This window comes from Bactrocera tryoni, unplaced genomic scaffold (assembly GCF_016617805.1).
Source record: "Bactrocera tryoni isolate S06 unplaced genomic scaffold, CSIRO_BtryS06_freeze2 scaffold_7, whole genome shotgun sequence".
NCBI lineage: Eukaryota > Metazoa > Arthropoda > Insecta > Diptera > Tephritidae > Bactrocera > Bactrocera tryoni.
The window spans coordinates 12,616,494-12,640,170 of record NW_024396366.1 but is presented as its reverse complement, the minus strand read 5'-3'; the positions used below and the strand labels follow the sequence as shown (position 1 = coordinate 12,640,170).

General features: G+C 36.3%; 1 protein-coding gene across 2 annotated transcripts in view; it reads right to left on the bottom strand.

The window, feature by feature from the left end:
* Window positions 1–23,677, bottom strand: part of LOC120781719 (voltage-dependent L-type calcium channel subunit beta-2) — a 616,781-nt gene that overhangs the window by 105,105 nt on the left and 487,999 nt on the right. The window contains exon 9 of one of the 2 annotated variants that reach the window (XM_040113961.1): window positions 19,180–19,295. The exons of the other annotated variant lie outside the window; for it this stretch is intronic. Coding sequence (XP_039969895.1) covers window positions 19,288–19,295 — 8 coding nt within the window. The 3' untranslated portion in view covers window positions 19,180–19,287. Of the gene's footprint in view, window positions 1–19,179; window positions 19,296–23,677 lie in introns of those variants that run through there. 2 annotated transcript variants of the gene reach the window in all.

Below are 23,677 nucleotides of genomic sequence, written 5' to 3'. Positions count from 1 at the left end.
AAACGTTTCATGAAATATATTAAAATTTCGCATTTTCTTTGATTTTGATTGTTTTACATTTTTTATTGGCAACTTTGAACGGCGTAACAAATCCCTCCGTTCACATATATTTTTGGTATAATTTCAATCTGGCCGTTCCAATCAGTTCAATTGTAAAACGTCAAAACCTACTCAATCCAGTCAACTGTCAAATTTCGGTAGGTGAGCGGTTCTAATATTTCCAGTGACAGGAGAGTTGGGCATCTCTTTATCTCTGATTGTGCGATGAAGATCAAGTTTTGGAGGAATGTCATTGATTTTTTCGCAACTTTTTATGCCCTTACTTCCGTATACTGATATTTCCCTCATCTAGCTCTCTTTCGCACTTTGCTAACTTTGCTGGCTAAAAATTTGCCCATCCTTGGTCTAATCGATATATATTAAAAACAATAAAAATACTAGGTATGAAGACAAATGTAAAAATAGCAGATTTTGTTTTAGCTTCCCTTAATTTTGGTAAGACAGTTCTAAGATGAAGAAAAACTTCAGTATAAACATCCAATTTCTTTACAAAGTGTTCATATATCCCAGCTTTAATACGAGTACCACCACGTAATATAATATTGGGTAGTCGAAAAAGAATTTTCGTATTTCAATAGATGTCGTTGCAGTCGTATATCTCTAGTGCCACCAATCACATTGTGACATACCATATAATGTTGGAAAGGTGAGATTTTAAGCTTTATTAAAAATTAAATTCGGGGAATTTGACAAAAGAAGTTGAGTGAAAATAATGAAGAAACTCGCTGTATTAAAGAAATTTTTGTATAAAAAAGGAAGGAATGCCACCCACGCCACCAATGAAATTTTTGAAGTTTACGGATACGATGCTTTATCAGTTCGTGTAGCACAACAATGGTTCGCTCGCTTTCGTTCTGGAAATTTCGATTTACACTGATGGAATAATGTCTCTAGCGGAAAAATGCCAAACGTTTTCCACTAAAATGGTACATATTTGTTTATGTTTTTATAATTATAAATATAAAAAAGAAATAAGTTGAAATTTGATTAGGAATACGAAAACACTTTTCCTGTCTTTCTGATGTGACTTCATTTGATTTTTCGAGAAGGGCATCATGGTCCACATTTTATACGATCCATCAATGAAAAGTCGCCAGTTATAATTCTGATTTAAAGCGAGAAATAATTTGGGTACATTTACACAATGTACTAAATCACTGTCATTGCCATCAGTTCTAAAACTTTCTCCAAGTAGCATAGTGCGGTCGCTTTTTCTACCCGGTATTATTTCAAAATGTTTTTCCACTAAATTCCACTCCTATAATCGTGGGCCGAGGACTTTGGTTATCGTTTCGCTAAATGTAAATCAAGCACGAGATCGGCACAGTCAGAATTTGAAACATAGTGAATTTTCGTTGATTTACAAGAAAGAAAGTCTTTTACCAGCATCAGTAGACATAATTTTTGCACTTCGGTATTTAATTATTTTGGTTTTGTAACCGCAATACCATAGCATTCGCATACTTTACGGTTTTCCGTGACTTAAAATTGTGGCCTGAATTTGTTTGGCAAAAATAGTAATCATCTTATTTGTGATATGCCTGATAATATCAAGTCATAGGCACAGAAATGGGCAAGGTAATTGATCGTTGAAAGTAAAAAAAATAAACGTGTTACAGTAAATCCCAATTTATATAATTGTGTACAGAAATATTAATATAATGTTCCTGTTATGTTTTCGTTTTTTTGAGGTTAATTATATTAAAGAACTGTAATATTTACTATAATCTACATTTAGTTTTGTTTATTTCTGATGCTCCTTTCCCATATTTTTTGGAACCTTAACCTTCTACCTGTTATAAACGCCTTTATATGGACATTGCCTTTTTTTCTAATAAATATAAATAAAATAGACAAGCAATACTAAAAACAATTATAACGGTATTTAGTGTCTTCTTACTTTGTTATTTCCAATTAATATGGTTTTGACAGTTTACGCTCAGAGTGTATCTTCCAGTTGAATCTCCGGATCAGAGTGAAAGTTGCAATAAATTATTGTGAAAGATAGTGAGTTTATTGTTCCATTAATTATTTAGTAATCAGTTTCTTAAAACTTTATGTTATGTTTAGGTATTTTAATGTAACAAAAATTATATTTATATTTACAACGATTTCTTATGACCGTATGTAGACGGTTTATTGAAACTGATATAGGTTTCAAAGAAATATAATTTTCGAGTTTATTTTTCATTTCTATTACAACATTTGTATCACAAATTGTAAAGCAGTGGTTCCAAAGGAAGAGATAGTTACTGAGACTCTCCGGAAGACAACCGGCGAAAATGTAAACTGTCTAAGTTCTCGGATAAGGAGATAATCGCATATAGAATGTTTGTGCTGGTTCAACTAAGTGACGATAGTTTTGATAACGATGATGATATTTCTGACCTCAGACCCGTTTCAACTGACACAGTAATATCGGAATTTTTAGAAAAAATGGAACATTGTGATATAAGTTCTAAACTCTTAAAAGATATGACCGTCTACAAATGGTTGAAATGTTTTTACACCTATAGCACATTTTTTTCTCAGTCATATTGCATCTCTAACAACCAAAAATTAAAATTATGGTCAATTTTAGAATATTACTTAAGAAAAACCGTTGGAGCGTTAAGCCAAAATAAGTTTAAAGAAAAAAAAAGAAAAAAATGTTGTAACACTGAGTAGGGAAAGATTAAATTTAGGCATTTTTGTGGTGAAGAGCACGAAGTAACCTTCCAAAATCTTTTTTCCATTATCGCACTGATTGTGGAAGGAAACGTCCCTGATACCATCTGCACTATGTCGTCTGCATATGGTACTGCTTTTACTCCTCCTCTATTAAGGTGAAGTAGTATTTCATTCAGCGGCACCACCCCTAACAATGGGGAAAGGACACTTTACTGAGGAGTACCTCCGATTACGTAGCTTGTGTGTGTGGCTGAACCATTTGATGCTATAATCATGATGTTCATAAATATCGATCTTATTTTTTAAATTCATTAATCACTTCGTGTGCAACAGTTTCGGTTGATCGACCCTTTATGTAAACATGTTGTTCATTTGATAGGGTGTCTCCGAGAATTGCTCTTAAATGTATATCAAGTAACCTTTCTAAAACCTTTAGCACGAAAGAGGTGATGCTTATCAGTCTAAAGTCTTTATCATCTGGTATTCTACCCGGTATTGGGAGGACAACCGACTTTGATTATTTTCTTGGTATGAAAGAAAGTTGGATAATTGCTTGAATATATTTTCAAGCCATGGAAATACTTGTTCCTTTGGTAAAGTTGTTTAAATATCTTGAAGTATGTTTTCAAGCCTTGGAACTATTTGTGAAATTTGTAACAGTTTGAGTAATTCCATCTTCCGCCAAAATATAAGAAGGTAAAACGGAGGACGTTCCCGATAAAATTAAGAGCTCATACCTGAAAAGCCTTTCTTAGAGAAATTTTACGCTAATTTTTCAGAGTAACAAGTGACCATACGCTATATTAGAAAACATTAAAAATAAATAGGTGATCCAAGTTAATTTTTTCAAAAGCCTTTTTCAACTCTATTACGAAAGGAGACCCAGCATTCAGTATTTGATATTATTCGACCGAATAGATCACGTCCAGTGAAGGAATATAACAGCCGTAGCCGAGAGTATACACGAAGTAATGGATGGAACAACTTGGCGCATTTTACGTCGAGATTTTAAATTGAAACCCTAAAAAATACAGCTTGTGCCGGTATCGCTTTGATAACCGACTATTTGATGCCAGAAATTGATGCTCGTGATATCGGCGACATTAAGCTTCAACAAGGCATTCGCCACTTCCCACATAAGGGATTTATAGCACTTTTGGGCTGGTCAATAAGCTACCACGATCGTGTGATATCACACCGTTAGACTTTTTCCTGTGTGGATATGTAAAGTCTAAAGCCTAAAGTCTATGCGGACAATCCCGCTTCGATTCAGACCTTGGAGCAAAACATAAAGTGTGTCAATCGCCGATTCCCAGTCGAAATGCTCGAACGAGTCATCAAAACTTAGACTCAAGGGGAGAACCATCTGAGATGTAGATATTTGAAAGTGATAATCTTCAAACAATTAATGTCAAATACTGTACTTGTGAATGATAATAAACATTTCTGATTAAATTTTATGCCTTTGCATGGCATGGACATACATATACAGGGTTGTCCGGAAAGTAATTGGACTGATTTTCTTTTGTCGTACAAAAGTACAGTCTATACTTCGCGCACCGACTGGATTCGGTAGAGGGCGTTCCTAGCTAACGAACGAGCTGCTGGTCAGTTGTGTCTGAGCACCTGGAGATGTAGGACAAACATCCTCGCGCGACGTGTTTCTGTGAGTGGTACAAGCCGAAAATGCAGCCTTTGTAAGAGCAGATTTATGCGATTAAATTCTGTATGAAACTAGGTAAATCTGTGACAGAGACGTTTGATATGATCAAGCAAGCTTACCCAGATGTTACTTTAGCAAGAAGTGGTGTGTTTCGGTGGCACCAGGCCTTTTGGAGGGCTGGAAGAGGGCGCTAATGAAGACGGTGCTGGGAGACTTGCGACTTCGACAAACACTGACAATGTGACTTGTGTGCGCAAAGTTTTGAACTCAGACCATCAACTGAGTTTTCCCTTAATTCCCAGATGTTAAATTTATCAAAATCTGTGATTCATGACATTGTGACGGAGCACTGGCGAAAGATGTACAAGACATCGCAGCTGACTGGAAGTTGCATCCCGACGACGCCCCGAATCACACCGCATTTTTTGTAAACAGCTACCTAACCAAGGCGGGCATCCCAACGCTTCCGCAGCCGCTTGTTTGAAAATGGCGATGAAAGGCAAGGATTTTGAAACGACAGAGGGGATCCAAGCATTTCGGCTCACAAGGCTATTCCGGAGAATGCCTTCTGTGACGCGTTCTCCCCCTGCATGGGAACCGAATATTCCCGCGGCAAGGCATGCATGTCGTAAGAGGCGACTAAAAGCAAAATGCACTATGTCTGAGAAGTACAGATCTGTTTAAAAAGTCAGCATGGTCTAATAAGTCGGAAAAGTGCTATAATATTAGCTTGAAATGATATTATATTCTTTAAATGGGTTTGCAATTATATAACAAACACTAGTTTATCAAGCGACAACAACACTCATACAACCGGGTTCTTAAGAATTCCTAGGAGTTCTTAGGGGCTCAACTGGCAGTAGCGAGAGCTACAGGTCACACCAAGGACTATAACATGGTACCACGGGGAGCAGTCTGCCCTTGGAGGAAACTCCACTCTGCTCATTGGGTTTGGCCCTTTGGGGAGATTCGTGGTGGCTGTGGTTTAAACCTAAATGCAAGAAGGGAATTAGTCCAATGTGGAGTCGCACTGCGGCCGGGTGCCGGACCCAGAGTACGGCAGAGGTTTTAGATGGGCCTCGTACTCGACCAAGGTGGCTAGGGTGTTTTCCTTTGGTTTACACCTGAACCAATTGGAACCAAAGTATAAGTGTTTGTCGGCACTCATGCTTTGGTTCTTCCAGAGTGTAGTGTTGTGCATGCACTTATGCTTTGGGGCGCTGATCAACGCATTGTTTTGATCTATGTGCTTCTAGCAATAGAAAGCACGGTGGATTTGAGCCTCCTAAGGCAGATACCTACGTAAAACCACATTGGATTCTGTGACGCGTTCAGTGCTTGCGCTGGCAGCGCTGCATGGAAGCGAAGAAGTCTATTTTAAAAGCTTTTAAAGAATTGTAACTATTGAATAAATACATTTTTTAAATCGATTTAGTCCTATTAAGTTCCGGACAAACCCCAAATTTCAATCAAGTCGCCTCTTTCAGGAAAAAGTTACACGACACGAATACGGTGGTTACAAAAAGACACGAGTCGAGTTTCTTGGTAAAAAAAAAACGAAGAACATGGTGCATTATTGTGTTGAAGTAATCAACAGCTTTTGCCCATAATTTCGGCCGTTTCATTTATAAATTTGGTACCATAGTCACAGTATATACAGTAGATAACCTTTTCGTGGTAGCTTTCTGAGGGGTGAATGGCGGCCATCTTGGATTTTCAGAGGTAGCAACACAGTGCTGTATATATTGAAGCAGTAAATACTTAGCAAATTTATTCTATTAAATAACAAAAACTATAAATATTGTTGCTTAATATAAAAGGAAATTATTTATTAATGACATATATTTACTAATATTTGATTTAAACGCCATAGTGTGTCATGTTTCGCCCATAAAAATATCATTTACTGATAGTCAGATATTCTTTATGTAGTGAGTTCTTATTAATAAAAAGCAGCTCTGTTCTTAGATTTCTCGGTGGTGAGTTTTCTTCTGAATGTATTTGTTTTCAATTGACAGACAGAAAACATAAAACGGTTTGTATTCGTAAGTTTTTGAAATATTATTACCAATAATTTTAATTTGGAAAGAAGATATTTAGGCATTTGAAGCTGAATTTTTAATACATCGTTCTAATTCTCATCCGTATAGTATTTTTGATAATTTATTTTTGAATATTTAAGTTTTGCATTTTCCACACCACCCCAAAGGTTTGCAATAAAGCGCGTTACAGACTTTTTTTAGGTGTTCGGTTCTCCGGTAGGCCTATTTTCACCTTTTCAACTTAAAATAAAAATAATTAATAATTTACATAAAAATTTAATAAAAATATTGCACAAAATAATTTAATAATTAATAAAAATTGTTAAGCTCTCACAATAGATGCATCCAAAATCCTACAATTCTATTAAATATATTAAAATACAGAAGCTATCTTTTAGAAGGGGGAGGTAGTTACCTATGTGAAATGCTCAAAAATTTTATGTGCCGAAAATGAGGGCTGGCTGCCTGCTATTAAAAATTCTTAAAGAAAAATATGTTCTAATTCTTATAAAAAGTATTTTAAAACGTTGGGTTGTGAATTTTCGTAGCAATAAAAAGGCTCTACAATTTTTAATATAAACTTTATTATTAACACTAATATGTATTCTTATTAAAAACTTCGACATATCTTTCATTTCAAACTCAATTTCCAATTGATGTTTTCCTATAACGGCTAACGAGTTGTCAATTTGTATATGTCAAACGACAAATTACCACCCAGGATTGTATCCTACTGCATGCAAAAATTTGGAAATACTTGAAGCGTGTTTAAAAATTGCACAAAAAAAAACTACTGATTTAACATTAAACAACAACTAATACCCCAATAAAATTGAACAGATATGCAAAGTAATTCAATATAATCACTTAAATAACGTAAACACTTGCATTATTTAATATCTTTTAAAGTCTCGGTCATCAAAATTTAAAATTTAAATGTAGTTTAAATGCTAACACATCACCCTGATTACCATGAAAGTAGCAAAAAAAGTGTAACACAACACCCTAAGATTTTCTAGAGGTGAGTATATGTATGTAAACAAAGAAAAGGTTTATTACTGTATATACTGAGCCATAGTCCAGTCAAAATAGGCATTCCAGTTTGCATTAATTCCCAACAAGCTAGAATTTTGTGCAGGCCTTGGATCTGTCATTACAAATGACATATAAAAAGTCCCCGACGATCCCACTTCTGCGTTGTTTTTTATTCGAGATCAAAAGACACAAATTTGCGTTTTTTGCGTATATTTTTGAAACAATGAAACTACTGAAAAATGGTTCACACAAAATTTCCTCTACAAAGCATCGCTTTCGAGATATCGTGACCTTAGACCGCAGGGTAGTCGTATTTTCGACTATATGCACACCTCTCTGTTTTATTTAAATTTAATGAAAATTTTAGCAGCAAGAAAATTGTATCATCATTTATCATCAAATTCTTCATAATCACTCGTTTCTTCATCTTCACTGTCTTTTCCCTCTTTCTCGATTTATGTCGACTGCTCCAAGAAGAGAGATACATACATATGTATGTATATCAGTTATATACTCATCAATTTCGAAACAATCTTCATCTGTTGCATTTGATTCAACGTTCGTGCAAGAATGGCCTTGACAATTGGTATATACCGATGAACAATACAATCCAACCTTTTCTGCACCCTCAATTGTTTTTGCAATTACAAATAATTGTATTTAGTAATTTTTCTGGAGCAGGTGTAGTAAAGTCTGAATTGGCTCCAAACTATTATTCATCAATTTCCAGCCTCAATCTTCAGGACTTAGATCATTGCCCAGCACTTGCACTTGGTAGAACACACGAAACAAGTGTTGATAAGCAGAAGCAGATGCTGGAGGGAGAAAAGATAACTGCAGTCTCTTATTGTTTTTTGTATTTTTCACGAAACTCAAATATCTACATATATTTGTCTATCGATTCCATTTTTTTGGAGCTTCATACATAGCAAGGAGAACACGAATTCCATTTTTGAGGATAACATCTGCTGACGAGTTAATATTTATAAACACTTTTGCGTTATCAATCAAGTCTTCACGTTTGTCAAACAATTTGAATACTGTAGTTTTGCCTCTTTTGAAAATCGCTGATGTGGTATCGCATGAAGGAATAATAGGCTGACATTTTTAATATGCAGTTAAACTTTGTGAATAATATATTTTTGTTTGAACTTGAGCTCTCCCAGGTTTTAAAAAGTAAATGGTCTTATCACTAGGTGTTCGTGCAGTTAATATTATTAACAAATCTACATCTTCTCCAACAACGATAGTTGGATTGATGCAACTGAATTGTTCAATTGCGGTTTCAATAATGAGGACATCAACGTCATTTTGAGCTTGTTTCACAACAATATTGGCAGCAGCAAATTCTTCATAGATTTATTGTATTAGCAAGAAACTACAGTTGGTTTGTCGGAACAGTCATTGATCGATCAAAAACGACCGTACTGAAGATATTTGTCGAAAATATCCTCTAATGTGTTCTCTCGATCCCACACAACACGATGTAACAGGTATCCTCCATCGATGATGTAGGTAGCACAAGCACTTTCGATGTCAAGGTTCACACATTCAAAGAAATCATAAATGATTGACTTCTGTGTCTTACGCTTAACACGGTTTAAGCTGATGGAAACCAAAGAAGCGAAGCAAAAGAGAAAAGGGAAACGCTTACCAAAGAAAAAAAGTTTTCTTTGAATTGCATACATAAGTATATACATTAAATACTAAAAAAATGAGATCAATAAAAGGCACAGATCAAAGTCAGGTAATCACTTATTTTGTGAAAGTATAGCTTAGCGCAGCTTTTTAATTTCATCAAATTTTTGCTTTTCGATGTAAATTTTCTCCATCTCCCATTTGAGCTGCTCGTCCAACATTTCTTTTTCATATGAAGCGGCATCAATGTGCTCACTGTTTTTATACACGGTTATATCAATTCGTGACCTATACACTTCATCCAGTTCGCCGAAAAATTCCCACGATGTCGCCGCTTCACCTGAGGTGTTATTTCTCTTTTTAATACGTTTGCAAGTCACCATGAAGTTGAGGAATTTGCGTGATATGTCATCACGAGAGAACGGAAATTCTGGATCGGTGTCCTTAGTTTTCTGCAACACCCTTTGCCACAAGACCAACCGCTTTTACCTCTTTGCTTGAAAATCTAATTCCATGGACCGCCTAATTGTAAACAAAATACTTTTGCGCTCGTGCGTCCACTTCTTGTTACTATAAAAAAGAATTTGAAACTTGTATCTTCGGTCGCTATTGTATTAAACAATTGCATCAACAAATTTAGCGATGCGCCGATTGCTTTTATTTGCGCATTTATCGCGCAGGGTTGCCACTTCACTCCAGCTGTGTACAATGTGTACGGTTTTCCTACATCAATTCAAGATATGTATGAGAACTTTTATTGCCCACGTTGCCGCATTTACATTCATATTGGTCTAATCGCGTGTCTTTGGGATGCGAGTATATAAAGCAATCCTTTGGATGGGATATATTTAAACGTCTAAAACAAAATATACACGTTTGAGACAACGACACGCTAGACAATAATGACAAATTCTCTAAAGTATCACCATTAAATAAATTGTTAAACAGGAAGTTTATGAAGTTTGGCGTATTTTCGGACAATGTTGCCATTGACGAACAAATGATTCCGTACTATGAACACCACTTTTGCAAGATGTTTATTAAAAGTAAACCCATCTTATTGTGGTACAAACATTGGATTTTTGAGAACCAATTTATTCCATATGCTGTCGCATCTTCTAACTACGATAAAAATAATGGTCTTGGGGAAAATTTGTTATAAAATTGCTACTGTATCTAGAAACTGCAAAACTAACGAAACATATATGTGCAAAATAATATTTCAATATAACTACATCTCATTTTATTTATGAAAATACAAATATTGCACTTTTTAATAAGGGATTGCACATATGAATTTTGACCCCTTTGGTTAAAATTGCAAGATTTAGTTGCTTAAGGTTGTCGTGTTGCTTGAAAGTTTCATAAATTTTGCTTTAAAGAATTCTCCACAGAGGCATACATCTTTTCTCATTATGGAAACTTTCAGTGGTGCCCTATACACATGTAAGAAAATGATAGGGTGTACTTGGAGCCTATCACAATGCCTTACGCAATGGTGTTACACAGCGGCATGGGCACGGCGATTTCTCTGCATGACGGGAGCGCTAAGAACCACTCCAACTGCGGCACTAGAAAGGCTACGCAATCTACCACCAATTAACATTGCGACAAAAAGCACTAGATGAATTATCTATAAAAACATTAGAGCATAGCTCAATAAGCACATCACCACACACTTTGTTTGGGAGAGAAGGTTCTAAATCACACACGCAGGAGCCTGCAACACAGTATGTTCTTACAACATTTATACATTTGGACCCAAAATAGCTAATGGAGTTGGGGCCGGAATCTATAGCTCAGAGCTAGACTGCAGGCGATCCACTAAGCTTCCGGAATACTGCAGTATCTTACAGGCGGAAGTTTTTGGAAGTTTGCGGATAGTTAACCGTTGCAAGAAACAACATAAAAAGGATAAGTATATTAGTCGATAACCAGGCAGCAATTAACGCTATAATCTCACATTGTTGTTGTTTAGTCACATCTACTCCAAGTCCTGCTTTTATTTGCGTGCAACTCATATTACTATTGGTTGCTGGCTACTGATTTCCCCGTTTGCTCCTGTACGATATACGACCACTAGGCTTCGAGAGACTATAGTTATCTGGATATTTCAGTAAATTGGTTATTTTCTTCCTATGCCTCTTTAAGAAAAAACAATTTGGACAACTTTCCTCTCATTGACTTATTCGTTTAACTATTCACGCTCCTCATCTGGTAGTTCAGTTGTATGTGGCATTTTCTTAGAAATTCAAAAAATGTTACTTATTTATGTCATCTTACATCTTTATTTACGTACTGTACTTACTTTAAAATTTTTATTTCCGTTCTTCGCTGATATGTTTACTTGGTATGAGTCGGAACACAAATAGTTCATTTTGAAGATATATGTATGTAGATAAACATTTTATGTGTAAGTTGCGCCTTTCTTCATTAGAAATAACGGTGCTAAGAATACAGTGCGAATATGAATTTTTGACTAACTAGAGAACATCAAGCAATGAGAAGATGCAGGTTCAATATCTAACATTTGCAAAATTTGAACCGAGGAATTCAACTCAGAACCATGCAATTCACCCCGTGAAATGTTAACATTGTTTTGATTTTAGCAGAAGGGAATTTATGGAATTACAGCTTTGTTAACATGATCAACCAGGGAATATTCTTGACTAACTGATGAATGAATTCTATTTATGCCATGCGATTTCTAAATTTCTTACAATTTTTTGTTTGTGTATTTTTTATAAATGTATCTTCATTATGAGTTAAAAAAGTAGGAGCAATCAAACAAACAAATATGTAATTGCGTTTTGCTGTCGGCATTTTCTATGCGCAATCAACATTTTTTCTCAACCAAGGAATTATGTGGATATAGAAATTTAAATATGTGCAGATATGTATAGAGATCAACAATTCTTGATTTATTTGTCGTGCTTGGCCCAATTAAGTTTGGATAATTACGAAAATATCAAAAAAGTTGTTAATATTATAACTAACAAATAAAAACTCGTTCTCTTTTTAATTTTTAAAATTATAATTTAATAAATTAACTAATACATAAGTATATCTTTAGATCCATCTTATTTTCAATAACATTTTTTTTTTTTTCATTTATTTCTCACGCATGGACCGACAGGCAAAATAAGCAAATGCTAAAGCAAATTGTCACCGCTTTTTTTGCCACTATAACAGCTTCGCCTGCAAAAAAGCATAAAGATGCATGTTTATGCATGAGCTTGCATACATATAAACGCTAATTTTTGCGAGCCATGGCAAAATATTTAAGATTTGAGAAATATTTTAAATCGACAAGTTTTGCCAGTTTTGTCACTCTTTCTTAGTTTTGCGAGTTTGCGGGGTTGTCAGTTTTCCTTCTAGAGAAACATCAGAAAATTGTTCAATTTACAATTTTTAGCTTATGCCATCGTCGCGAAAAGACGCTTGTTAACAAAGGCATTCTAGGGAAATGTTACGACCTTTGTTTTTAAGAATGAAGCTAGGTCGCTTGTTGAATGTGCGTCTGCGTTTATGAATGAAAATGTTTTTGTTATAAGATTTACTACAATTGGGCTACGCCAATTTGGCTGTCATATGGACTTGTGATACTTATGCTATTTTAGATCATTGTTGTTTTTGTAGAGCAATGTATCAATTTTTTGTTGGTGACATATTAACATGTGTGCGTGTTTATGCTTGTGCACAGTGGCGTAGCTACCTAGGACCTAGGCAGGGTAATTCCTCGGGGCCCTCAAGCTCAGGGGCCCCCGAAGCCTTATCTCGATCGAACTAAGGCTTTGGAAGTTTCTCCTATTTTCAAAATAAATATGACAGGTTGCAACCCCACTTTAAGCATGAGAATTCAGTTGAGAAATTCAATAGTTATGCCTAGAGAATTCCTCTAAATTCTTTCTGTAGGTTGGAAGTGTTGTCAATTTGGCGGATAGTGAAATCTACGTTTTATAACAATAACGATGATAATTTTTTCCGGGGATTCCCCAGCGGCACTTGTAGCATATCATTGTGTTCCTCTTCCTTTTATTTTACTTTTAATTTTGTCAGTGAACAATGAATACCTACCTACTCGAGCATAATCTCATATGGTATTGTTTAAATAAATTAGAAAACTAAAATTATGAATAAAAAGAAGAAACCCAGTGGTGCATTTAAACGCAAACAACGCCAAGAAAGAGAAAAATTGTCCAAAATTGACAAGCTTTTTAGTCAACTTTCTTCAAAGGTTATTTGATATCATACTCACCCTAGAAAAGAGTTATTTGGTTGTGAGAAAAGCTTAAGTCAGGAAGAATACCATGAAAATGTTCTATGCTTTGTAGAGCTTGTTGTCCGATATGATCATATTTTGTGGCAAGTTTTGGATATCCCTAAAGATAAGGCAATTTTTTTATTGTTTTATTTTGTTCTTAACAACAAACTCGAAACCCATTTAATAGAACAAATTAGAGCGTCACCGTTTTTTCCATCATAATGGATGCTTAAATTTGAATTCGTGTTGTTTTGCGAATTTATGCAGTGTGTTGAACAACATCAATTATGCATCCAAAGATTTACAAAAATGCGACATCAATTTGGGCGAGGCGAGTAAAGTTTTAGCAGAGACCAAAGGAAAGTTGCAAATTTAAAGAAATGATTTCGAATTATTGATACTCATTTTCAAAAAAAAAAAAGGCAAAGAAATGTTAAAAAAACATTTTGATGAACTAGCTGTTGATCAGCGATTTGCAAACCGGGAAAATGTATTTAAAATTGAAATTTTCAATAATGTACTAGACACAATAATATCTCAATTAGATACCCGTTTTATTGGTATGAGTGCAGTCCGTCATATATTCGATTTTCTAACATCAATATTTTTATTACATATTGATAATGCAACTTTATTACAAAAGTGTGACGAATTCCAAAAAAAATATTCAGATATACATATGTAATAGTTTTACTTCAATTAACTCAAGCATGGAGTGTTCAATAAATTATGTAAGGAAAAAATGACCAATGGAGAGCTAGAATGCGACCTATCGGAAGTATTTACAACAATGTTATTATTCATTAAAATTCCTATCACTTCTGCAGCAGCTGAAAGGTCATTATCAAATTAAAAATAATAAAAGAAAATTATTTAAGAAATAATGTGGGCCAAACTCGACTCCGACATTTACCGCAATAAGCCTGGATTTAAACAAAGTCATTAATACTTTTGCGAAAACTAAAGCTAGGAAAAGGTTGTAAATACAATTGTTATTTAGTCAGTTGGTAGGTCCGACCTTTATATAATAATCTCTTGAATCTTTTCTGTCCTACACCATACATTAATAGTAATTTTTGTTGTTATGCTATTGTTTAATATTTTTATTACCTGCCCTGCAGTGTACAAAAACAAGAGCTTAAGTAACTTAGCGTTTTTAAAGTATTTTTATATCTCATATTTTTATTTGATAAAACCTAATCAATTTACATAGCAGTGGGCCCCATTTTTAATTTTCCCCAGGGCCCTTGGTTACCTCACTACGCCACTGGTTGTGCATTATTTGTTCGACAATTTATACAAATATACATATATGTTTATATGCATGCGCAAATACGTATATTAGATTAATATGATTGAAGATGTATGTATGTATATGTAGATTGTTGTGATAATTTAAATTACTACATTTAGAAATACAAGTCCAAATTAGCTAAAAATGTTACTATACATGCAGTCATACAAATTAGCAAAATTATACTCATATCAAATATGATTCCACATAAACCTATAAAAATTTAAGCCAAAAGGCCAAAAATGAAATGAAAACATAGTTTTCTTCATAAAAAAAAACTATCACGCATATGTGACATAACATTTTTATTTTCTGCTTAACTTCTTCCATTTTTCTGGTGAATTCCTCGGTTTAAGGCTTCGGCTCTGTTAGCCGTCCAATCGAGCATCATACAAAATTCAAATTCCACTTTCTTTATACTTTTATATTCACTGGACTAACTATTATCGTCTGTGGAACATGTTGTGAGGTTGTAAAAATTTTATATTGTATAAGTTATCGCGAGGAAACGACACACCCTAATTTCCGTCGTAATAAGAGCCTACCACTCTGCACATGTCGCTAAGTCAGCACATTTTGCGTGAGAACATTGGCCAGACATCAAAGTAAGCAAACACCATGCACGAGGCGCAAGGTCAGCAAAACGTCAGCAGAGGAGCCACAACGCGATGCGGGTTGGTGGCTTGAGCTAAGTTAGGAATAATTTTAAGGTACACTTTATAATTGACAACTAAGCCGAGATGACGGCAAATAAAATAATTTTAAAATTGAAGAATACATTTTGAATAATTGGCGCCCAACGTGGGGCACGCGAGTGAAAAGTTTAATAGAAAAATATAAAGTTCTTAACTCGCCTCGTGCATTACTGCGTCCCAATCAAAAAAAATCAGAATTGATTTGACGGATGAACAGAAAAAGACCTTCGAAACAATTAAAGAAATTTTAGCGTCAGAGGATGTAACCCTGACGTACCCAGATTTTAACAACCATTCGATCTAACTACTGACGCGTCGGCTCATGCTATAGGCGCCGTCCTCTCTCAGGAGGGCAAACCGATTACCATGATTTCTCGCACTCTGTCCGGGAGCGAGGAGCATTACGCTACCAATGAAAGGGAATTGTTAGCTATTGTATGGGCATTGAAAGCTCTTAGAAACTACCTGTACGGCGTAACAAAACTTAATGTTTATACTGACCATCAGCCGCTGACCTTTGCGGTTTCGGATAGGAATCCTAATTCGAAAATTAAAAGATGGAAAGCCTTCATAGACGAATGCAACGCAAAGCTAATCTACAAACCAGGAAAGGAAAATGTGGTGGCAGACGCTCTATCTAGGCAACATATAAATGCTTTAGATAACACGAGCACCGAGACAATTCATAGTGAGGAATCATCAACCCATACAATTGAAAGATCGGAAAAACCGGTAAATTGCTTCCGCAACCAGATTATTGTGGAGGTAGGTACAGAACCTCAAAGAAAAACTTGTATAATTTTTGGAAAAAGACAAGGCATATCATTTCTTACCGAGAAAAAAGGATTTATTAGAACTTTTACAGGAGGCCGTAAACACAACAGCAGTAAACGCAATACACTGCGATCTGCATGCACTTGCACAGTTTCAGCACGAACTGGTCGAAATGTTTCCAACAGTTAAATTCAGACATACGGAGAAATTCGTTAACGACATTACGAATCCGAATGAGCAGCGGAAATTATCGCTGCTGAACATAACAGAGCGCATCGAGCAGCGCAGGAGAACACAAAACAAATTCTAGAGGATTATTTCTTTCCAAAAATGGAGAAAAAAGTTAAACAATTTGTGGGAAATTGTCGAACTTGCTCGCGGGCGAAGTATGATCGGCACCCAAAGAAACAGCTTATCGCTCAAACGCCCATACCAACATATTGTGGAGAAATTCTTCACATTGACATATTTTCTACCGGGTCCAAGTTCTTCTTGACGTGCATCGACAAGTTTTCAAAATTTGCGATAGTACAGTCGTTGAAATCAAGAACGATAGTAGATGTCAAACCACAGCTCCTTCAGTTACTCAACATGTTTTCGGTACTCGAATAGTTTATTGCGACAATGAGAAGTCGCTGAATTCACACAGCATCAAAGCTACATTAAAGAATCACTTCAATATCGACATTGCGAATGCTCCACCACTACATAGTACATCAAATGGTCAGGTGGAGCGATTCCATAGCACACTAATGGAAATAGCACGATGCCTTAAACTTGAAAAAAATCTTAATGATGTTGAGGAAATTGTCCTTTTAGCTAAGATTGAGTATAACAGGTCCATTCACACAGTAACGGGGATGAAGCCCCTTACCGTATTTCGTTCAATTAGAGATGACAACCAAATACCATGCCGCTTAAGAAACGCACAGGAAAGAGAACTAACAAACTCTCCTAAAAATAACAGGAGACTAGGCAATAAGCTTACGCCTCTTTATACTGAGGAAGAGGTGGAAAAAGACTTGGGTACAACAGTTTTAATAAAAGGGAGAAGGGTCCATAAAGACAACCTTCGTTAAACTTAATCTAGAACCTAGGTGTTTCTAATGATAAACAATTAACAAAAAAGTTTCATATATGTTTTTAGGATTTTCATAATTTTAGCCATATCAATATCGGCAACGACAGGAAGGTTAATCGACTATACCAATGCAAGGTACATTCCGGTGGTCGGTGAGGACCTTGTAATTTGGGAGAATTCAGGACACATCAAGCATGTTACCAACTTGACACTTTACGAATTACTGAGAGACGAGACAATTAATGCCACAGACCACTTTCCTCAGTCACATATGAGGAAGTTACTAGACGCGGACATAAACCAGATAAGTCGACTGATACAAATGATAAACGCTCACCACAGACAGGCGAGAAGCCTGAATGCCCTAGGGACAGTCCTGAAATACATTACTGGAACTCCTGACCATGACGACTTCAATAGATTAATGAACACAGAAGAACAGCTAATTAACTCGCAGGACAGACAGTTTACCATAAACACCCAGGTACAGAAAGAAATCAATAACCTTACCATTACAGTAAATAAAATCCTGAAATTAACAAAAGAAAGAGAAATAAACACCGGTCACCTTTATGACATACTTCTGGCTAGAAACAGAGCAATTATTACAGAATTAAATAACATTATAACAGCTGTCACTTTCGCCAAAATTGGGGTCTTAAGTCCCATTCTCTTAGACAGTAACGAAATAAATTTCATAACAGGAGGACGAGCACTTCACTGACCTTACCGTGGCCGATGTTATGGCAGTGGCTAGAATTAAGATATTACAGTATAATAACATAATTTACTTTTTAATAAGATATCCGATTCCTATGTTTAGATGTAAGAAAATTACTATTTTACCGGTAGCTCACGGCCACCAAATCCTGCACCTTGAAGAATCCATCTTAGCCAAGTGTTATAACCATACCGTAGCCGTAAAGAACTGCAGCGACACAACACCAACGTTTTGCTTACCATCTCCGACTACATCATGCGCTCTGCAACTACTGACTCGCAACACCGCTAATTGCAGTACAACATTTAACAACCTCACACCAATTTCACCGATAAGTGACGGCCTTGTTGTCATCAATGACCAATTGGCTGTCATCGAGGAAAATAATGAGGTCCCCATTACGGTCAACGGAACATACCTCGTGGTCTTCAAAAACAACGTAAAGATTAATGGTACGACTTTTTATAACGAAAATTCTACATTGCCTCTAAAACCTGAAACTCCATGGGCTTCTACAATCAACTTGACGCAGCACACAGAAATGTTAAGCGCTTCTTACCTTCACCATGTGAATCTAGAGAATGTTCAAAGGATCAATCACCTGCAGCGATCAATCCATTATGGCCACGTTACAGGTTTCTCAGCCTTTGGTGTCTTATTAATCATGGCATTCACTGTTTACGTCCTTCTCAGGATAAGGAGGACCAAGAGAGAGATTATCATAGCCAAATCCGTTGAAACTGCAATTAAAACCGCTTCTTTGAGGACCGAGGACGTTCCCCATTTAGAAGGGGAGGAGTTATCGCGAGGAAACGACACACCCTAATTCCCGTCGTAATAAAAGCCTACCACTCTGCACATGTCGCTAAGTCAGCACATTTTGCGTGAGAACATTGGCCAGACATCAAAGTAAACAAACACCATGCACGAGGCGCAAGGTCAGCAAAACGTCAGCAGAGGAGCCACAACGCGATGCGGGTTGGTGGCTTGAGCTAAGTTAGGAATAATTTTAAGGTACACTTTATACTTGACAACTAAGCCGAGATGACGGCAAATAAAATAATTTTAAAATTGAAGAATACATTTTGAATAATTTATATATTTATTTGCCGAATTTATATAATAATGCTAAATCTAGCGATTTCATTTTCTATCAAATTACTAATATGTAAGCCAGTAAACTAAAACCACTTTGTATATAAACTATAGAAATTAATTTCTATATTACATTAAACAAATCTCTTTTAGTTTAGAAAACTGTATTTATTCGCAACAAATTACAACCATTATATATTCAAAATTCTTAATTTTACTTCAGGATATGGTGTCCATCATGCCATACATTATTTGTTAAGAAACTGTATAAAAAAAGAAATATAAATTAAAGCAAATGATAGATATTAATAGAAAATATTTTGGAAATTTTTAAACTAAATAAATAGATACGTTTACAATGAAAAACCTTGAGTACAATAAAAATATAAGTAACATATTTAATTAAAATTACAAAGGGATCCTTGTCTTCCTCCATACGCTATTAGTTTAAATCAGTGGTTCCCAAACTTATTTTGTCTACTGCCCACTTTGTGAATAAATATTTTCTTTGCGCCCCCATTTTTTCACCTATTTAAAAACGACTAAAACTTCAAAATAAATTAATAAGTTGTTGTGACCTATATATGTATGTATATTAACGGAGAATTCTAAACGAAACTTTTACTATAACCCGCAACTTGAAACCTGAGCGCAGTAGGTAACATACATACAACGGCGCTAAGGTCTCAAGTTAACTCTTACGGCCTCCACCTTTCAATAAGAATGATTATTGAAACGCAACTTTATAGTATTAAAACAGAGAATCTTTTATTAAAAATAAAACTAAAATAATCGATCCTTATATAAAAACTAATGTGAAGGATGAATCTGCTGCTGTTTAATAAGTTTGTTAATATCAGGTTCCAATTTACTCAAGAACAGTGGCAAGTCGCCACGTTCGGTAACAAGCAAATGATTTCTCTTTTTAGTAAGCAGTGTTGTCACAGCACTAATCCACGTTCACACAAATATGACGATGGGAATGCTATCAAGAATCGTTGAACGATTGACCACAATCAAGGGTACAATTGCGAGATCGGTTTTTGTAGCCAAAATTCTTGGTAACCATTTTTGAACTTGATTTTTATTTCCTCGTTTATTGTCAATTCTATAAGTTCTTCTTCCAGCTGAGGTGACATTGCTGTGTTGACATTTGAAAACGGATCCAACACCCAGTCCGGTATTTCCAAGTTTAAAATGTCCTGGTATCGTTCGGTGAAGTCAATGTGGAGGTTTTCCAAATGTTGGCAGTAGGCAAACAATTCGTCGATACTGCATGATACTGATAAATTCGGAAAATTGTGAAACTCACGTCTGCCCAGATTCTTTTTGTGTAGAAGCAGTTTGGCTGCGTAAGCAGCAACGACGTTTTTTGTTTTAATTAAATTTAGTTTATCGCCTTGCAGTTGGAGATTCATGTCGTTGAACAATTTATACAGGTCTGTCATGTAAGCTATATCATTCTTTGATGTTATGAGCTTGTCTTGCAATTCTGTATCTTTAGTTTTCAAGAACTCTATAACAGAGTCAAGCGGGTTGTAAAATCGAGTCAGACAATTGCCTCTTGATAGCCAACGAACTTCAGTATGAAACAACAAACGGTTGAAATCCTCGTCATTAGTAACACAAAGCTGATGAAATAATCTATCATTCAAAGAGCTGTTGCGGATTTTATTGACTGCTTTGATGACATATTGCAGTGATTGAAATAGTTTTTCACTTAAGTTTCTAGCAACTAAATGTTGTCTATGAATAACGCAATGTACACCAAGGACATCTGGAATTTTATTTTTTAAGTACGCTATGAAGACTTTATGGCACCCTGTCATATTCGGAGCGCCATGAATAACATTTTTCAAAGGAATCTCTTTCTCAAAACTTTTCCAATATACTGAATATGGTTTTGCCTTTTGTATAGGTCTCTAAATTTCTAGCAAATAATAGTTCCTCACATATTTTCTCATCTTTAATAAACCTCACGTAAGACAACAACAATGCTTCATTAGTTGGTAAAGTGGACTCATCGAGCTGAATTGAGAATTGACATGTCCTCAGGTGATCGCACAATGATTCTTCAAAGTTTTCAGCCATTTCATCAATTCGTCTTTGCACAGAATTATTACTCAAAGGAATTTTTCGAATAATATCTGCGGCCGGCTTATGAGGCACAGTAGTCATTACTTCTGTAGGATTTAAATGAAACGCCCAGCCGTAGTATTCGTCTTAACGATTGAACGGTTTATTGAGAAGTAACAAAATGGAATCGGAAAACAATATATTGCATGTAATGATGCACGAATTCGAAATTGAACATATGCATTGGACGAAGCAGGGTTGCTTTTTCAAGTAAAATTTCAACAGCCCTCCTCAATACAGATGTTCTTACAAATGCTTTGTATCTTATTTCATATTTAATAACCCCAAAAGCTCGCTGTGCTTCCTCTTTGGTAAATTCTTCGTCAATATGTCAGCTATCATCTGGTTTGTTGATACATATTCCAATTTGATTTCACCTCGTTCAACTATATCTCGCACAAAATGATACCTGATGTCTATATGCTTAGTCCTTGCATGGTGCACTGGATTCTTTGCAAGGTGCTGAGCACTAAGGTTGTCCCCATATAACACTGTTGATGTTCGTACATCACCACAACCTATTTCTATAATTATGCGCCTTATATGTAACGCCTCTTTTACTGCAGATGACATAGACAAATATTCTGCCTCGGTGCTACTCAAAGCAACACAATCTTGTTTTTCTGATTTCCAGGAAATCGCTCCACCAGCTAAGAAAAACACATAGCCGGTATAAGATCGACGGTCAATTCTATCGCCGCCCCAGTCTGCATCTGCATACCCCTTCAGAGGTTTATTGCATGCACGATAATGCATTTTCATATCTATAGTTGCAGCTAAATACCTCAATATATGCATTATACCCGCCTGATGCTCACTATGCGGATCTTTGTTACGCTGTGCCAGCTTTGCTACGGAATGGAAAATATCTGGCCTCGTCGAAAGTGCTAGCCACATCAGCGCACCTATTGTAGACTGATAAGATGTCTGGTCTACCTTCTTGCAAACGTCGCTGTCGCATGCCACTTGAAAACCAACATCTAGTGGTGTATATGCCGGTCTGCATTCACTTATACGATGTTGCCGTAACAAATCTTTAATGTACTGTGACTGCCCAATTGAAATTTCGCTCAATTCGCCATCTCGCTCTATCTGCATACCAAGAAACATATGGAGAGAACCTTTGTCGACGCACTCGAACCTTTCACAAATTTTTGCTTTAACGTCAACCAACACTTCCTTTGACTGGCATGCTAAGGGAAGATCGTCAACGTATACAAGTATCAAAAAAAGATTATCTTTTATGTCTTGCTTATAAAGACAACGTTCACTCTCACACTGAGTAAACCCAATGTCACGCAATGCTCTATCTAGCTTGGAGTTCCATTCCCTGCCACTTTGTTTCAGCCCGTAATACCTTACGCTGATTATCGCCACTACAATAACCCTTCGGCTGCTTCATATAAACAACGTCTTTCAGCTCGCTATTTAAGTATGCTGTGCATACATCCATTTGGTGCAGGAACATTTTTAATTCTGCAGTCAACGCCAAAACTAACCTTATGGTTTCGAAACGACGAACCGGAGAGAAAGTGTCAACATAATTAACACCGAACTGCTGCGAACAGCCCTTCGCGACCAAACGCGCCTTATAGCGCTCAATGTTGCCGTGCTTGTCTCGTTTAAGGCTATATACCCACTTGCAGCCAATAACCGACTGCCCCTTAGGCATATCTACAAATGACCATGTACCGTTTGCACTGAGAGCCTGGTGCTCCCTGTTCATCGCATCTTGCCACAAAGACGCCTGCTCACTTGCCATCGCTTCTTAATATGTTTGTGGAATTTCAATATCACTTGTGTTCATAGCATTCAACACATTATATTGCTTCTTAGGACGCCCTGGCCTACCCGTTCTCACCAACATAGGCCTACCCGGTGCATATTTAACTGGTTGCTCATCTGCGCTAAGATATTCATCGTTGCTGCTCATCTGATTTGCTTCATCGCCACTCTCTATGATATCATCTTCACAGTCGTTAACTATTGCGTCACCAGCACTGCTTATGTTGTTATTATCTTCGTTTGTGTATTGCTGCATGTGCGCGAATTCAAAAGCCACCTCTTCATTATCAGCGCCTTCTATGCTACTTGCTTCATTGAACAAAACATCATGCTTTTCAACCACTTGACGTAACTCCGCATCATACAATCGGTACGCTTTTGAAACTAGTGAATAACCAACCATTCTCAACTGTTTACCTTTTGCCGCAAACTTTTTATGATGAGTTTTTTCTAGCGCTACTGCTGCTGACCCAAACACTTTTAAGTGTTTCACTGTAGGCTTTTTTCTAAACCAAGCTTCATAAGGTGTTTTATTATTCAGCGCCTTTGTTGGCGCACGATTTCGCAAGTACACCGCCGTAGCTACTGCTTCTGCCCACAACGCCGCATTCATGCCCGAATGTACCAGCATGTTCCTGGCCATTTCAACCAACGTACGATTCGCCCGTTCCGCTACACCGTTCTGCTGTGGAGTGTAGGGAACCGTCAACTGTCTCACAATACC